General features: G+C 43.3%; 1 protein-coding gene across 1 annotated transcript; it reads right to left on the bottom strand.

Moving 5' to 3' along the window:
• Window positions 1-1,101: 1,101 nt before the first annotated feature.
• On the bottom strand, window positions 1,102-9,266 carry LOC112561675 (tetraspanin-8-like). Its single transcript, XM_025234287.1, is given in 10 exon segments — window positions 1,102-2,710; window positions 3,819-3,912; window positions 4,208-4,291; window positions 4,849-5,046; window positions 5,401-5,511; window positions 5,945-6,019; window positions 6,675-6,845; window positions 6,847-6,903; window positions 7,229-7,308; window positions 9,065-9,266. Coding segments are annotated over 8 exon segments (825 nt in total). The 5' UTR covers window positions 7,295-7,308; window positions 9,065-9,266; the 3' UTR covers window positions 1,102-2,710; window positions 3,819-3,849.
• Window positions 9,267-18,136: the final 8,870 nt, after the last annotated feature.

Raw genomic sequence — 18,136 nt, 5'->3', positions numbered from 1 at the left:
CAAGTATTGGGGTTTCCACTACAACAATAGGTCGGAAAATGACAGGAGCAATTGGCCCACACTTAAAATTAAAATTTTATTACAAAATTTTATATTATCTATTATTATCCATTAAAAGTAATGTTCGGGAAGCCACGGGTTATAAGCTCGAAATCACCCATCATTCACTGAAGGCCTTGCGCGTGAAGTCATGTTCATAGAAAGCAATAGTCACCTGGTTTCTTTTTCTGTTGTGAGTGTTGTTCATTTCTTATTTATAAAAGTGTAATAAGTATAAAAGTAAAATAATTTAAGTGGGTTATTAATAGGCTAAATAAATCAGTTGGATTAGTTAATGAACGTGCTTCCTTAGATGCTGAAATGAATCAAAAATAAACTTTTACTTCATAGTAAATTTTATAGTAATATCTGAATATTTCATTAGATGATCAAATAAAAGAGTTCACATATCTTTGCGTGTACATCGTACTCTTAAAAACAAACCCCCACACACTTGAAGTTTACATAGAAGGACGATAGGCTGCTTTCACTAATGAGGCATTGTTATTATTAATTTCCATCTCCTAGGATGGAATCACCACTGCTCGCAGACCAAAGCGATTTTTTTAAATAGTTACCAAATGTTACACACGGCAGAAGTGATAATAATTGAACAGGTGTTATATATTAATGACAATATTGCATTGGATGCAGTCTTTGTCTATTTAGGCAATGGAACCACCCTTCAAAGTTGCAAAGAGAGCGATTATCTTTAATGCCCTATGCATAGAAGCTTACAGGTGAGTGTCATTCTTGACTATTTTATGATCTGTTAACAGTTGCCTGTTGAGGTACGTGTGCGGCGATGTTTTTCTTTTTTCCTTTTTTTTGTACACTGACTTGCAAGCCTTGAATGTGATTAATCTGATTATAAAGTTGATTTTATTCTGAAAATTACATTATTTCTTGTGATCGCAATAACGAGAGTTATTTTTCAATGTTTTGTTGGGGGGTTTTTTTGTTCAGTTTTTTTGTTGTTGATTGAAAGCATGTGTCTACATGCTACAATTAATGATCACACACACACGTGTATATATTTATACAAAGAGAACATTTACATACTATATTTTAGTAAAAACATTTATTTCAAAGGAACTTTCCATTTACAAAAACAGAAATTTAAATTTGTTTTAAAGGAAAATTTCTGTCAGTCTAGTTTTGCTTCCAGTTTTCGAGGACTCGTGGCCTGCTCTTTCCTGAACACCTTGCTTGAGGCAGCGTCATGTTCACCTAGCCCTATGATCGACATTTCAACATAACTTCAGTCAGTATTTCTCTCCATTTTGTAACTCTTCAATAGTTTATGCCTGTTTACTGCCTCCACGCAGATTATGTCACACAAGGGGAAATATTTCTTCTCTGTCACGTGTCTAAAGATGCGATGTCACGTGAGCTCAACTCTAATTCCCAAAATGTTTTCTCAAGTCGCGTTTGGATGCCACACAAAACTCATCCGCACGGCCCGTAACTCAAGCACGGGATGGCTGTAGTGAGTAGTCTCCCTTTACTGGAGTCAGGAGACAGCTGGTGTAGTCGCATCCTAGTTATCTTCTTTGGTCACATGGCGACAGTGGGAAGATAGCTCCAGAGTTTGTCTTCCTCCATTCAATGGGCGTTCTTTTCGAGCCATCTCTCTCTCTTCCAGGGTCTTTACACCTAACCCTCACTTTCACATGAAGATGGTGTTGACTAAGCTGCCAGTTCGTCTGAGTGTCGCTGTTCCAGGGAAGGGAATCGGCCACAGTCAGTGCAAAATGTCGGTAGGCCTCTATCAACGATCAACATCTCTCCAGATCGAACTATATCTTGAGTTTAGAGGTCAGAATAAGATTTATGAAATAAAAATCGACTTGAAAGCCCAGGTGAGCTAAGCAGCGGGTGAGACAACACAGACGAAAACCTTATCGTTATTAATCAAACATTGTACCAGCGACTTGATGGTGATTGCTTCCGGCGCCATTGAGCACGTCACACTGCCTGATGTACCTGAGAACGTCACACCACCTGACGTACCTGCGCTTGAACATGTCAGCCAACCACAGGTAGACAAGATACGGGTAGGTGCCCCCTGAGCTGTGACGGTACCCCTACACTTTACATCCAAATCTTCGTGGTTTTGTAGCTTTATTGGTAAATCAGTCATCCGTACACGTAAATAATCACAAATTGTGGAATCTTCAGTAAACAACATACAAAACAAAAGTTGTATATCACACAACACGTGAGCTGACGACAAGCAAAGTTTTTGTTCATTTGTTCGCAAAAATCTCTACGATTTTTCAACAACGATAGTTTGGCTGTACAAAGTTGAAAGATAAGTTAATGTTTAATAATTTCCAGTAACAGAAATGACACCGATACCTTTACTTTACTTCGAAGAAATAATGTTGACAAAAACTCAATGAAAATAATGAGTTCCTTTCTCTGGCCGCACGGATTGTCAATAAAAACTAAAGCAACAACGATGTCGACGTACATTAAAAGAAGAATGTATGAAAACCAATGAGATGTTGACGATGAAAAACGAAAGTTTTATCCGTCGCAGGCTGAAAATTCTTTGGTGTCCATGTTCCCAACAAGGTATTAACTTCTTTGTCAAGTTTGTGGTGTTAGTGAGAAGTTAGTCTTCTATGGCGCGGTACAAGCAGCAGGCGAATACTATAGCAATTATCTGTAAAAAAAACCAGAAACATCGTGTGAGAAAAAATAATGATTACAAAAGTATATCACGTTCCATAAATAGCACAAAAATACATTTATGTTGTTATAATTTATAATTTTTTTCAGTTTTATAGACCCAGCCTTCACCTTACTTCGTCAGGTTATAGTCTTGATATTATGTATTACATAAACAATACTGATAAGTACTTTTAAAAAAAAGCGTTCAGAAAATGTTTACTTGTACCATTAAGATATATATATATAACGTTCCTCAAACCAATAAAATAGCATTTCGTTATTTATCAGTTTTATAAATATTTTTAAAACAATAATTACAGACTTTTGTAAGAGGTCATAGTTAACTAAAGGGTCGACAGGGTGACAGTAAAAACGGAAGAACTACCACAACGTACAGCCAGGTGAAAAGCAAGTACAGAAAATGTAGAAACTGTGTTAAAAATATGTAAAAACAAATCAATAAACAAAATCCATTTCGTTTCGGTGTTTGCTGAGCAGCAACAACAGTCGTGAGAACAGTGCAACAGAAAAGTGCTGATACACAGGTACAGTGGACAGTAGGTGGGCAGGTAGGACAGGTAGAACCTCTGTCTACTCTCCAGTCTACTCTGTCTACTCCCATTAACACTGACGTGTACATCAGAAGCGACACACAAGTGTGGTGACCACAGTCAGTGAAGGTAGAGAAAATCTACCCGACATCATACAATCACAGTGCACAGCACAATCCACATGTGTGTCAATAAAGTGAACTTTCTGAACGGTGACCCTACAGATAATCATAGTGATAATACTTATGTAGCTCCATTCGAGACGATTAAAGTCCATCGTGTGTCAGACTTATCTACTTGTATATTTATCTTTTTTTCTCAATAGTTTATCAAGCATCAATCTTTTCTTCTCTCCGCCCCTTCCCACCATGCCCACAACAAAGTCCGCTGTGTGGGAGGCCGACTGTCTGCACACAAACTTGCTTACTTCACAGTTGCGTGCAAGACTTGTAAACAGTCATGCAACACGGAAACCGAACAAACAAATTAAAGAGGAAAACAACATGGAGACTGTGTAAACTGCTGTTTACAGGGACACGCCTACGTCACCATTGATCACGTGGCCAGGACGTGAAACGGTTTACGCGTGAGTGCCACCGTCGATGGCCTTGTAAAGGCATATGGCCAGTCCTACAGCCAAAACCTAAGAGAGACAAATAAATATTACACCCAAAACCTGCGACTGAATGTTTGACCAACGACGGAAAGATTTTCATTTTAAACAACAAACAAACAAACCGAAAAGACTCCGCCCCCCTCTAAAATAATATTATTATTCACCGTCAGCCCTATGTGTACAGCTCTGTATGTTAGTTGTCTAATTATTTCTTGTCTCTCACAAAGCTGGTCCAAGCTAATTGAACTCGCAAGGTATCACTAACTGCTACATTCCTTAGTAATGAAGGAGAGAAGAGGTAAGCTAAACAACCACTACTCACCTCGATGGCCACGATGCCAAAGCCAATGCCGATGATGATGCCGACGTGTTTCATCACCCAGTCTCTGATGGCCCCATAGCATGGCTGCACATCAACAACCAGAACATACAGGTCCCAAGTATAACACATAACATACAAAGTATAAAACTAGTTTTTTATCTTTACAAAAATGATGTTATTTTGCCCTTAGAATAATTTAGTTTAGACAAATCTGTCTCAGGTAGATATGACACAATCATGATTGACGGTAGTGTTTGAAATAAATCGTGAATGTGAATGTGTGTGTACGCGCGTGTGTGTGAGTGTGTTGGGTGTGTGTGTGTTGTATGCAAACTGGTATGTGTTGTGTGTTTGGAAGTGCGCGTGTGTGTACATGAGTACGAGCTCAGTAAGTGCACGTGTAATTGTTTCCCTTGTTATATGACTCGTGTCCCATAGCCCGTGCACCTGTAATGATCTTTACCCTGCACCTCCATTACATTGTAATTTCCCTCTGAACACAAACATCTAAAAAATCTGCCGTTTAAGGTGTCATGGTCTTTATAAGTTATGAATAAATTTATCTTTGAGCAGCACCAGCCTAGGGACATAAAATCATGTTTAAGCAATATTTTATTGTTTCGTTGTCACTACTGTCTCACCGTGTTGGTGTTGAGTTTTTTCAGGCTAGGATCTGTCGTAGGACAGCTTTTGTCTTCCAGATTCAACACGTTGGTGTCAAAATACTGGTTCTTATCCGCCACCTTACAGCATGTCTGTGGGACCTTGTCGTTGCCTTTGTTCTTGTCCCACGTTGAATTCACAAAGTCGGTGTAGTTCTCGACACCGCAGCAGTCAAACTGAATGAGAGATGAACAAACAGTGAATCAGAATTTTTATATTTTCTGTGGATCTCACGACTCACATATCACATGACTGACGATTGTACATATCACAAGATTGACTGACTATTGCTGGAATGTACAGGATGCTCTAACGGTCAGGTCTGTACTTGCACAAACCAGTTCTGCCACCTTCGTGTTTGTACACGTGACAGGAGGGCAGATATGTAAACATGTGTTTTTGTAGACAAACTTTTTTGCAGCCGTCATTACAATGCCTCTCTTCTTAACAAGAACGGGTTATGACCGCCAGGAACAAATGTAACAGGCATGACCTCATGATCTCGTTCTATAAGATAAAAAAATTCTCACCTCAACCTGTGCGTAGTCAAAGGCACGTGAAAAGGGGTTGCCAGAAGTCAAGTTACCATCATATTCCTTTTGGATGGCTTCTACCAGTCCCTCTTTAAACTTCTGTTCTATCTGCACAACAGAAACAAGGTACTTTCTGTCACTTTATGAATCCCATTCGAAGGAATGTCAATACATAAGTGAACAAGTTCGAAGGAGTCTATTTAAAACAGTTACGCGTGACCTGGTCAAAGGACTCTTGTTGACATTTACCTTCCTGTAAGAACCTCGGTGGTCTGTTGGAGCTGAAGGCAGTTGGCACATGACTGAGCACAAGTATGTGTGTGCATTGTATTTGTGGGTGGCCCCAGCTGTGTGTGTGTGTTCACATGTGTATGAACGTTTCTGCTTTTCCGAATGTCACAGATAGGTAAACATGCACATACTAATATCTCCCAGAACAATAGTAATGTAACCCTGTGATAGTAAAATTTAAAAAATTCAGCAAAGATGCACTGTGTAAATAGCACTGATGTCTGTATTTCATGTTAGTCCACCAACCTACCCTGTCTTTGAAAGCGATGGCCAAGGCTGCAGCAACAACTTCAGCGATGACGATGAGCAGGACAATGGCGATGTACTGAAACATTCATAACTGAGATTAGTTCTGCAGCTCATGTGCGACAGATGTTACGAATATAAGTCAAATATCGCGTGAATATCTATCTATATATAAAGATATCATTTCTGGCGTTTGTAGTGTCACTGTTAATATTCAACAAGTGACCAGATAATGGCAAGAGTTGTCTTACGCCAGCCTAATAAAGTGAATCCATCCCGTACCACCTGAATCTTTATTATTCTGTGATGTGGCACGGTACTCTCAAGACATGATCTCCTGAGCCAAGAAACACTCTCCCGAACAAACCAACTCAGTTGAAACTAGCCGCCTGAGCAAATATCTTGTCCATGACACCGATTGTTGTAGCCAAGAGCCACCCCGAAGAAGTACCCTAGCCTTCCGGTTTGGTGCCACAGCGGTAATGCGCATGTCACCAGGACACTGATGGTCCGGTGTCAAGAGTTCACATCTTATATCCAGAATGCTTTTTTTTTTCTCAACACCGGCTTACGGGCAACAGACTGTGATAAAGCCTTCTTGGTGGTTGGGCGTGAAAAAAAAATCTCCCTACCCTTCCTCGCTTTCTAATACTTTCGGCCGCCGTAACACTGATGGTCAACAATCACAGAAGCAGCTATAAGGTGTATGATAGTAAACAATGAACACAACTCACGATGCCCAGGAGACATTTGATTTCCTTCACAGCACCGCAGCAACCTGCGAAGCCGGTGATGAAAAGAAAGGCTCCGCCGACGATGAGAGCGATGGCACCTCCTTGCAGAAGTCCTACGCCATTGAAATCTTTGAACCTGCCCGAGGAGTCAATCTTCGTCAGGGCGGCCATGTTGTTTCTTGTCCACGAGGGCGTAGATACCGAGACCTATACCCACGCCGCCCATGACCTGAGGGGAAAGGAAAATATAGTTGAGTTCAATTAAAGACTCTGTTTAATTGAATAAAATCATTGAATTATAAAAGTCAACAAGTGGTCAAACCCTAGTGAAACTAGAAAACCTGTCTGCAACCTTCACTCCTTTCACTCTCCCCTCACCCTCACCCTCATCCTCTCCCTCACTAGCACAAGCTTGCCTCCATCTGTTCTACAAAGAGAGACTGTGGCACGTGACACCAATACACTAACGTCTGTAGCTGAGTCCTCACTGTAGGACTGAGTCAGCTGTAGGTATTTCTTTCAAAACAGAGTGTACATGTACATCGTTCACTTACGAAGAACAGGAAGTTGACGAAAAAGAGGATGTACTTGATACAATTATTCCCGCACCCGGCAACCATCTTGGCGGTTTTTTCTGAAAAACAAAGAATACAGAACTTCAAGCACATGTCTTTCTGATGTTTAAATGCATATATATAATGTCATATGACCAGATGTCCCTCTGGCGCCACCTTCCGGTCTCTACATTTCTCCACCCTTCATCTACACTCATCTGCTCACCTCATCTGTCGTTGAACTAATCACATTTCCGGTGACTCTGTTAAGCAGGATTATAAACAGGATAACGACGATTAACTTTATTTCAGATACATAAAATCTTTTAACGTATTTCCCTTCAGCAATAACGGCTTTGATGCGAGTTTAGATGAGAGGGCAACAGGCGTCCCGCGAACACAAATTGATTTTCGTCGTCAGATGGCAGACGTGAAGCCATGGCGACAGAACAAACACACGAGACAGTCCTGTCAACCTTCGCTGCGGCCTTTGTTTGACATCCCTGTGTAGGACAGCTGGCTGGCCGCATGGCTGGTTGGTCAGGACGAACACGAGAGACTGTCCCCGTCCCCATGTTGTCAGTCATTATGTCCAACAGATGACAGTCACACCATGTCCCGCCATGCGTCACGCGACTGTCATCTCGTATTTCCACGGCAGTAAGAGGAGAGTGGCTCATCTGCCAAGCCACTGACTACACATCTACGTATGTACATATCTGATTGCGGACAGTGCAAGGCCGCTTATCGCGCTCAGGATGAAAAATAAGCTTGTTTTTCTCTTCACCACTCCTACTCTCCTCTTCCCTGCTGTCTTCAAATGCGTCGCTCAAAAAGCTGTCGAGGCCTTGAGACAGAGGTTGATAATGAAACCGAATTTTCTCGTCGGGTCAAAGGGCAGATAGCGGGATATGTATTGACCTAGAGGTCAAACATGTTGGATGAACATCGACTGCCTGTCGAGATGTACAGTGTGTTTGCGACTACATCGTGTCGGGAGAGAAAGAAGGCGAGGCAAGGTACTGCTCACACTAAATCTTTTTCAGGAATGTTCCGGTGGGTGACTGGCAGGTGAGAAACTATTGCGCAATAAACATTTTACTTACTTGGCCTCGTTTTAAAAACACAAAGGTATACAGACATTTCTATCCAAACAGAAAATCGGTAAATTGCGCAGGTAGGCAAAATGTTTTGTCAGTCCTTGGAGAGTCACGTGTCAGTTTTTTTTAAAAGTATTGGTTGTTTACCTGACTGTCTTTGCGGGTACAGATCGACCAAGGATCTGTGACCGGGTACCTGACTCTTTCCTCAGAAATTTGAGAAAGGTGAGGTAGGGAGGGAGAGGTTCTCAAGACCACCCCAAAGCTCGGATATAACGATACAGCGAGAATGAGAAGCAGGGTCTGCCTTACATCCTGTGCAGTTGCCTTCGACCTTAACCTCTGTTGTGCAAGGAGGACCCCCACAGGTGAGGATGTCAGCAGTCAGGTGCGAATTTCCGAGACTGAAGCCTACGTCACGTTGCTTAGTAATTGCGACCTTGATACAGCCGACATTCTGACTGCCCCGCTCACTCATTCCTAACATAGAACCTGACTCCTCACACTGGACAGGTAAAAATAATCCGTTTCTGTGACGTTGAGATTTCTTTAACATTTCTTTATAAGGAATAGGATGTTTGGCATTGCAACTGAAGAAAGACTGGACAAACCAAATTCGTATCCCAGTCATTCCAGTTTTTATTTAACTAGAATCAACGTGTCCCCCACGTACACAGGTACGTCGTTTGCTACAGTATGGATCCGACTAACGCTATCGCAACAAGACAACACTTACCTGTTCTTGCTTCACCACAAAGAAAATACGACAGTCGAGTTGTCTGAGAGCTTGTACACCTGTTGACGAGTGTGCAGTCGGGTGTCCGGATACCTGTGTAGTGTTCACAGTTCACAAGTTGTATGCGCTGGCTGTCCCCAGGCGGCGGCACTGTACAATCCTTGCTCAGAGTTGTTTACGCGTTCTCCGGAGCCTTGACGCGCGGCGATAATTTATAGGGACGCCCAGTCATCTGCTTCAGCCAATGGCGCAGGGTCGCGGTGGGTGTGTTCACGTCATAGGTGGCGTTTGCACGTCACGTGGGTCTGACGGCCTACATCGTGAGAAGAGCGGTTGACGCACATTCCTACCTGCTCTCGTCGCGCTGTTCTGGCTGGACGTGTGCAGCCATCGAGGCACCGCGACCACAACCCGGCGAACACCTTTCTATGAAGACTTTACAGAAAACATTTCTTCCAGAAAATTTCTAAAATTTATTAGAGTTCGAATCCTGTGTAGAATTTGCTCAGTACCTTGCAGGTGATACCAGCGTGAGGTCGGTGGAGTCTGTATCCATGGCAACAATGAGTTGATTTACTGTCGACAATAAATTTAGTCAATAAGTTTAGAAACAATCCTGACTATACACAACGTGTGTCTAAATTTAGTCTGACCCCACCCAGATCGTGTGTATAGGTACACCGGAGATGAGGTATCCGAGGTTATGAGTCACAGGATCACGTGACTGAGGGTCCCCTTCCCCTCACATCGGGACTGTAAGCTCGGAGGTTGACGACAGGGGAATCCTCCTGCTTGCGCAAGATCCTGTGGGGACACACGACCCCAGCCAGTGTCACAGCTTTCACAGAGGGGAGGGGTCTGGAGGCTGGGGTAGCTAGCGGTCGGGTGGTGTTGAGAGATTCGCAGATAACATGGAATTGATGGCGGCTGTGACGACGGTTGACAGCAGCATGTGAAGGCAGGTGTGCTGTTTCTTATCGGACTGATCATGTGAGGCAGAGTGTCGTGCAGTATGTGGGAGGGAGGCTGACAGTTGATTCGCCAACTTTTATTGTCTTGTTTATATTGTTAAATTGTTGAAGTCGATATCGAATGTTGGGCAAACTGAGGATGTCAACTGGAGGGTAATGGGCAAACACATCATCGTCAGGATTGTGGGGGTGGGGAGACTGGTGTTTTACACCGAGCCAGCAACTAATGATACATGGCAAGGCACCAGCCCTGTAAACAGATGTCACACACAGAGAAAGAATAGAGTGCCCGAGACGAGATCTGAACCCAGGACATCCAACCTTCATTGTATTGGTGACAGGCGATTACCGCCCAACATCATCGTCAAAGACCTCAAGATTAGACAGATGCCTTCCCCTGTATAGTGATGACAGCGAGCGACACTATAGACGATGATGATGATGATGATGATGATGATGATGATGATGATGAGGAGGAGGAGGAGGAGGAGGAGGAGGATGCGCTCTTTCAAGAGAGACTATTTTAACCGACAGAAGGAGGTGTATGATATTGCTTGTTGGGGTTTTTCAGAATAAACTGGAATGTATCAACTGAAAGATAATATTTGTCTGCTCTACTGTGTCTCATCTCACAACAAGTTTCATCATCCATTCAAACATCTCGTTTATCCAGGTATCGACACAAAACAACTTGCATCCTACCACGCACCTGCACAGGTCCGTGAATCCAATAACAAAAGCTGCTCCAACTGTTGTTACTTGTTTTGTTTTATTTATTTACCTTTCTTATCGATTCTACCGTTAATGTATTTTATGCATCTTTCCATTCATATGCGTTTGTGTGCGCGCGGAATGAAGCATTACTACAGCACTCTCACTGTTGTGCAGACACCTTACAGAAAAAAAAAACTTAAAAATTAACATTTACACAAACATAACTGACACAAAAATAACAATTTTAAGTTGTACACGCGAGTGTTTGAGTCTTGAACCAAGGACAAAAGACTATCCACAATACAACTACACTGGGAAGCGATCACAGCTGTGCAGTTCTTTACGATGAAAGGCAAACGTTCGCCATGACCCTGAGTGCAACAGATAAATTGTCGCTGGCATCTTCTTAGAAACACCAACTACAGTTCCAGTAAAGTATAAAACATACATCCTGGTCTTCATCTTGTCTTGCTGAACAAGGGGGAAAATTTTTTTTTATGGACATTTGTAGCGAAAATTTGCTTACATTTATCATGCCTCCCCTACTCCTGCTTGTGGACGCCATCATCACGTGGGGCGCTCGCTTCCGCATCGGAAATCTTCATCAGATTTATCTTTCTATTTACTGTCGGTGGTCGTCATCATACTTGTGTGGGTGGATATCAGATTGAAAAATGTAAAATGCTTATCGGCAGGGGGATAGTCTGATTAATCCCCCGCTTGTCCCAGCTGTGGGGTGGAGACCTGAATTGGTAGACGGGTGGGGCAGGTAGAGCAAGGTTTGATCATCTCTCTCTACAGTCAAAGGGTCACGTGACTTCCTTTACATTTTTCAAAAAAACAATTCACGCGAACAGAAACACATACAGTGATAATCAAGAAACAAGGCGCGCTCGCACACATAAAAACAAGCGTACTTGTGTACAAGATATTTATGGAAATTGAAAAAAAAATCATCGTGGAAACTAGCTTTTGTAGTGAGTAATGTTTTCTGTGTGTCGCAGTGCGCTCTGTTAAATATTTTTGTTACTGAGGGGAGATTTCAACCTTCTCTTGCTGTCTGACAATGTGAAGGGAAGGTTCATTATGCCGGTGGTCTTATTTAAAGTACATTTAATTTTATTTTATTGCCTGCACGAACCCTGCCTGATAAAACCCATTGTACACACTGATATACTGAGCCGGGTATACACCACACCCTCACCTTGTGACGTGCAACATTATAGCAATCCCACAGTCCTCCACAACCCTCCCTCGACCCGCCCCCACACACAAACCCCCTCTCTCCACCCGGTTTATCGTGTCTGGCACCTCTCCTGGGTGTGAGATGTTCACTCCTGTTATAACTAGTAATCTTATGAAAGTTAACAGAAGCTAAGTCTGTAAAATACCTGTGACTGAAGATGTACATGGGGCATACCTGTCTAAATATTTGTTTCTCCTTTCGTCCCCATTTCTGTCTGCCATCTCACTTGACACACATACAAACGCTTGATTCAGCAGAAGTCTCATGTTGAAATATAACTGCACCCACTCACATTCACCACTTCTTTCAGTCTTTGTAAATTTATCACGACCACCCTTTATAAATATAAAATAAACAAACTGTTTTGAAATCCGCCTGTAGATAAGCAGCCGGCCACACAGACACCAACACCCGACTGAGTGTAGTGACGTCATGATCAGACTATTCTAGGAGCCGTGAGTAAGTGTTTACCTACTGTAGTGGTCACAACATCTCAACCTGAGCTTTATCTGTGTCCCACTTGGGTGAGCACCGTCCTGCAAGTGCGTGGAAGCTAAGAATAGAATACCTATAGACTTCATGACAGAGAAACATGATCCTTGTCACGTGCTGTTGATGTCATTCATACCTCCTGTCATCCTTTGTTCTGTGTGTGTGTGTGTGTTTGTGTGTGTGTGTGGTGAAGGGTGGTGCAGTGAACTCGATACCAGCTCGAGACAAAACAGATCGTTTACCTTCAAGCCAAGAGGGTTTGTTTCTTTGTCTTCACACACCTGTCAGATCCGCAAGTCAAAGGTCAGCGAACTAACGACAGAAATGGTTATTATTCTACCTTCTTATTTTAGCAACCAGTTGCAAATACGTTTCTAATTTTTAACAATTTAGCCCATCAATTGATTAAAGATTGTCAATTTTAGAGAAACACAAAAACATAACACAATTTGAGGACTTAAAATATTGGTGTAAATAAGATAAAACAATTTCAGCCAGACTTTTGTTTCCGCCAACACAATTTTTCTTCACACTTGTGCAACATATCTCCATGGCATACAAGACATTTTTAAAAAATTTTTCTAAAATTTGCTTCTTTAGAACAGTTTAGTCATAGGAGCGTTGTGCGAGTAGTTCTGAGAACGTGAAAGCGTCTCTAGAGACTGTGAGCCACTCTAGTCGTCCTTCAGGACCGTCTAGTGCCAGGAGGCTGTTAGATAGTGACTGGCCCCTACGAACCCCATGTATTTTGAGCATTTGAGGGCTGTTTCCACAAGACAATAATATACCAGAGAGAAAAAAGTGTGTGTGAGAGAGAGAAAATTATGTCGGCGAATAGGCAGAGCGAGCAGTCGATTTGAATGACAGTTGGTTACTGGATGTCACATGTAGAGACATGTCAGAAGTCACTATGTGTATCAAGTGTCTGTATCATGTATCGGTGTCTAGAGATCAGGAAACAACAAGACATATCTATGTTATCTATGTTCAGCTTCCTGGTGTTCACCTGTCAATAAATCACACCTGAGTGAAACCTTCAACGGGACATCGTTCAGCTACAGTTCGAAGTACAGGGACCCTGAACAGTTCTTTAGTTTTAAATGTTTACATCCACAAAACCCAACCGTGCTACATTCTGTGAGGTCCTCACTACAAGAATTCATGTAGAGGGTACACCACCCTCAGGTGTGGGGTCAGGGGCAGCTGCCACCCCAGAGCCGCCTTTGAAAGCATTGCTAATATATGGCCGGCGAAGGATGTTATAAATCTCAAAATGGTCCCTTGGAGGAAAAAAAAGGTTCCCAGCCCACTGTGATAGAGGTTTAAGCAGCTCGTCTATCGCCAGCCAACAAACAAAAGACAAAAACTAATGTTAATTAATATTCAAACTCAAAGACTGTCACAACGACAGTCAAAGCCATCAGGATTACGAAGTCTTTTGATTGCATTCCTGGCACGATGCTTGCCTTTCAAGCCGAGGTTCTGAAATGCTCGCCATTCAGTTCCTGATCGAGTCAGGAAGAAGGCGACTTGCTTACCCTCCCCACACACAGACCGCCATTGTGGTAGCGCCAACCGTTGGTGTGGTTGTCAGGCTCCCAAGGACTCGTGTGACGTCACTCAACCTGCGGAAGTTGCTCGTCGCTGTCGTTGGTGGCCTGAGGTAACGTCCAGTCATCGTCTGCACCCGGCGACCACACAGTGAATAATGCGAGTGAAGTGACAGCAACAACATTCGCAGCCCCCAACGGCTTTGTTACATAAATAAATAAACTCCTGAGGCCTTCACAGGGTCTGTGTCAAGTCACTTACAGCGCGCAATAATTTCATACAAACATCAGAAGCAACATGTGTCTTCTCCAAGATATATGTGTGGTAAGCAAAGAATTGTCTTTAAAAAAGGAAAATAAATAAATAATCCCGGTGTTGTCTAGTGGTAAAACACTTCTCTAGCGCCCTCCCCACTCCTCGTGTACCTCTCCCCTCGCCCTCCCCCACATGAAGTAGTCCCTGTGTACAAGCTGAGAGATGCTTACCTCTGTTTTATTTATTTATTTATTTTTTTTTTTTTTTTGTTCTTTTGCACCGTCAGGTAAAATATCAGGTGACAGACAGTGTGGTGCATGATGAAGCAGCTGCTCTGTCTTATCAGCATGTGTCGCCGTCGTTGGAGCAAATCCGTTGGTCCTCATAAAGCTTGATTGCTTTTGTCATTGTTTGTTATCGATAATTCTCCTCAGTCAAGAGGAAAAAACAGGGGGAGGGGAGGTTGTTTGACTCGTTTGGCTGACCACGTGCTGTACTGGTGACATCAATGGCATCACGTGATGCGCAGTCTCACCCAGATGAAAGTCTCACAACAAGATGGAGGTCGGTGCGTGTATGAGTGTATGCTTACAATAACACTAAACACACTCAGTGTTGTAAAAGTACAGGCTGTGAGACTAGTTTATAAAAGTACAAGGGATGTCAAGCGTGACCGTCCTCAGCGGATCAGTCCCTAAGCCAGGATAGAATGGTGAGCAAGGGGCTGTCACGGATTGTAGAGGGCGAGGAGATAGTGTATATACATCGTCATCATCTTGTTTGACAATAATAAGTTTTCTTTACCACATCTATAAATAGGTATCTTTCACAACATCTGCAAACATTTTTTTGCTAATAAATATCTGTGAAATAAATGACCAACAGCTGCCTGTCAGACCTGTCAACATCTCTCACCGAAAACCTTTCTGTAAATCTCTCTGTAAATCTCTCTGTAAATCTCTCTGTAAATCTCTCTGTAAAGCTCTCTGTAAAGCTCTCTGTAATGCTCTCTGTAAACCTCTCTGTAAACTCTTTCTGTAAAGCTCTCTGTAAAACCAAGGACGTGTCTGGGTGGACTTGCTGTCTGCAAAACCAACACTTAGCCTCTTGTGAAGTTCTCCGCTGTTAGTCTCGGCGAGCCGTAACAAAGAATGTGAATAAACCGGAAGCTATGTCGTCTAGTGCCTCTTTTTAGCAGTTAACTGGAAAAAAATCACACACACAAACACATGTGTATTCGTTGTAAGCAGAAAAACTGCGCTGTACAGTTGCAGTGGTAGCTGGGATGGTGAGATAAGGTTTTAAAGCTTATTGACTTCACTTAGCATTTTCTTCTCAGTCCCTAACTCACTCAATTCCGGTAAAAGTAGTTCTGACGATTGTCTGCGCTCAGAACAATGCCACGTGGCAGCAATGAGTACTGTCGTCAGTGTGGTAAAGTCAAATGTCAAAGGTCAAAGATGTAAGCACTGGCGATATTTTTGTAGAACTTTCCTAGCTCTTGCCTGGTGCTGCCTCAAAAAATAGCTTTTCTCTCTGTCTTTGCACTTTATAACTGTCTTCATGAAACTTTGAGATACATGTATTTTTTTATTCTGCGATCAAGAGATTCAAGTTCTGTCTGTAACAGACTGAAATATCTGTACCAACGACAAATATCTGTACCAATGTCCTTCGTCAACCATCGACAATCCGTGGAACTTGTCTCCAGGTCTTGTCTGTCTGCTTTGGCTTTCACACCATGAAAGAAATATACAAAATATTCTTCGGAACGCATTTCAGTCTTCATGTACACACCAGCTTTGTGAAGAATCGCATCCTAAACATTGGTCTGACATTCCTGTCGCCCAAAGTATTTTCTTTTCCCCGACTCCTACTCCCCTTTAATGAGGTCTAGTGAGGGAGTACTACAGGTAGCTCCCTACCCCCTGGTCACCTGCTCCCAACAACAACACAGACCACAGCTTGATAAGAGGAGGATTTATTCACCTGCACGTACTTCATTGTCGTGCACTTTGACCTCGCGTGTGACAGCGTGCACTGCGTGATTTGCATACAACACCTCCTGACCTGAGACAGGATGTCTGACAATGATGTACGGGTGCTGTCCTCTGGGCACGCCATTGTCATAACTTTATTTACCTTGTCATGACAAATTATCTCGAGACTGACACAACAAACAGTAGACACGGTCACGTGTCCCACGGTAGGGAGGGAGGCTTGGCTTCAGGGTGTGTAGTAGACAACAGACCGGACAGTAGTCACTACGGGTATCAGTCTGAGTTCCACATTAGTGTCAGCGCTCGCCCACCGGTGATTATCAAAATGCAGATGAAAATCTCTGTGAAAGACCTTCTGGTGTCAATAAAGACAAAGGATGTCAGAGCCTCGAGTGGTCACGTGGTCAGTGAGTCGGTGTTGACCTGCCTGTCCAGTGATGTTTCTGCTCACATATCCACCCGGAAGATCTTATCTACCCTCTGAAACGCATTAAAGGCTGATAACGTCTGTTGTCAACTCTCTCTGGGTTTTACCCGCACGTCGTGCTTGTGTCGTCAAGTCACGTGACTGGCGATGTTTCACACCTGTCGGGTGGAGAGAGCTTGACGCTACTCGAACCTTCTGGAGTTAAAACCCGGGGTCTGTTTTTATTTGAAAAAAAAAAATTATGAGTAGATTTAGTTGGTTGTCGTAGCAACCACACCTTTGCCCTTCCTGTCCACCATATCTCACCTGTGCACAACGTCCCCGGCCCCAGAAGGCGTCGGTCTCCAGGTCAAGTAACTGCTGGCTCATCAATCACTCTCCATGCCAATAGGTTGGGTGGATGGAGGGTTAGGGACGTCGACACTGACAGGTAATGCACCCATAACAGTCAACATAAACAAGTAAAACCCACAAAGCTTCAGCTTCAAAAGTCATCCAGAGATTCCAGGAACTGTGGTTCGATTCCTGGAAGGAAGAGAGTTGTGTCGAGCTGCACCATGGTGTACATGTCGGTGACTAGAATGACAAGCTGTGTTGACTTGTATGATGTTATGATGTCAGTAACTGAACATTGTAACGGCCGGATTACGGACCTTCTTCAATTACGGAAGTGGCCTGCACGTCCCCACCCCGGTGCTCACAGACCCTGGCTCATGCACGGGTAGAAACTGATCGATGCTAGGGCGCCATTGTTTGTTGGTCGTCAGCCAAGACCTGGCATTTGCCGCAGGTGTATGCAGGTGTATGCAGGTGTATGTAGGTGTATGCAGGTGTATGTAGGTGTATGTAGGTGTATGCGGGTGTATGCAGGTGTATGAAGGTGTACTCAGGTGTATGCAGTGCATTTCTCTGTTATGGTGTCGCATTGGCCTACTGTAGCTGTCAACAGTCTTGTTGTCACAACACTGCAGTTTAAAATCATCTTGGGTTAGAGCCAGCTGCAGCTGTGTGGACTACATGTCAGACTGTGGTCGTCAATGGACAGCTGCAGCAGTAAATCGTCTTCAGTCGCCAATAAAGTGCCTAATCGTGTGTTTAAAAGTCACATGAGGATGTGAACCACTCACTGACTGCTCCTAGCCTCCTAGTGCACCATAGCAGTGCTGACAATTCATCTCCCCCCATCTCCTTGTGTTTGTGAGGGGTGGGGGTCAATAGGAGGGAGGTGGGACTGATGATGATTATTATATGCGTGTGTGTGTGTGTGTGACCTATTGATAGACGGCCGGCACTGGCAGGTGAGGTAGGGGTTGGGGTGGGGAAGACCGGTGAGCATTTAGAGCGCCCTGTATAAATTCTCCATTAGTCGCTTGTTCTCGGCGTGTTTATAGTTGGTGAGGCTCAATATTTTTCATT

Source organism: Pomacea canaliculata, linkage group LG4 (genome assembly GCF_003073045.1).
Source record: "Pomacea canaliculata isolate SZHN2017 linkage group LG4, ASM307304v1, whole genome shotgun sequence".
NCBI classification, from domain to species: domain Eukaryota; kingdom Metazoa; phylum Mollusca; class Gastropoda; order Architaenioglossa; family Ampullariidae; genus Pomacea; species Pomacea canaliculata.
Note: the sequence above shows the minus strand (reverse complement) of the source record. Positions and strands in the feature narration are given on the sequence as shown.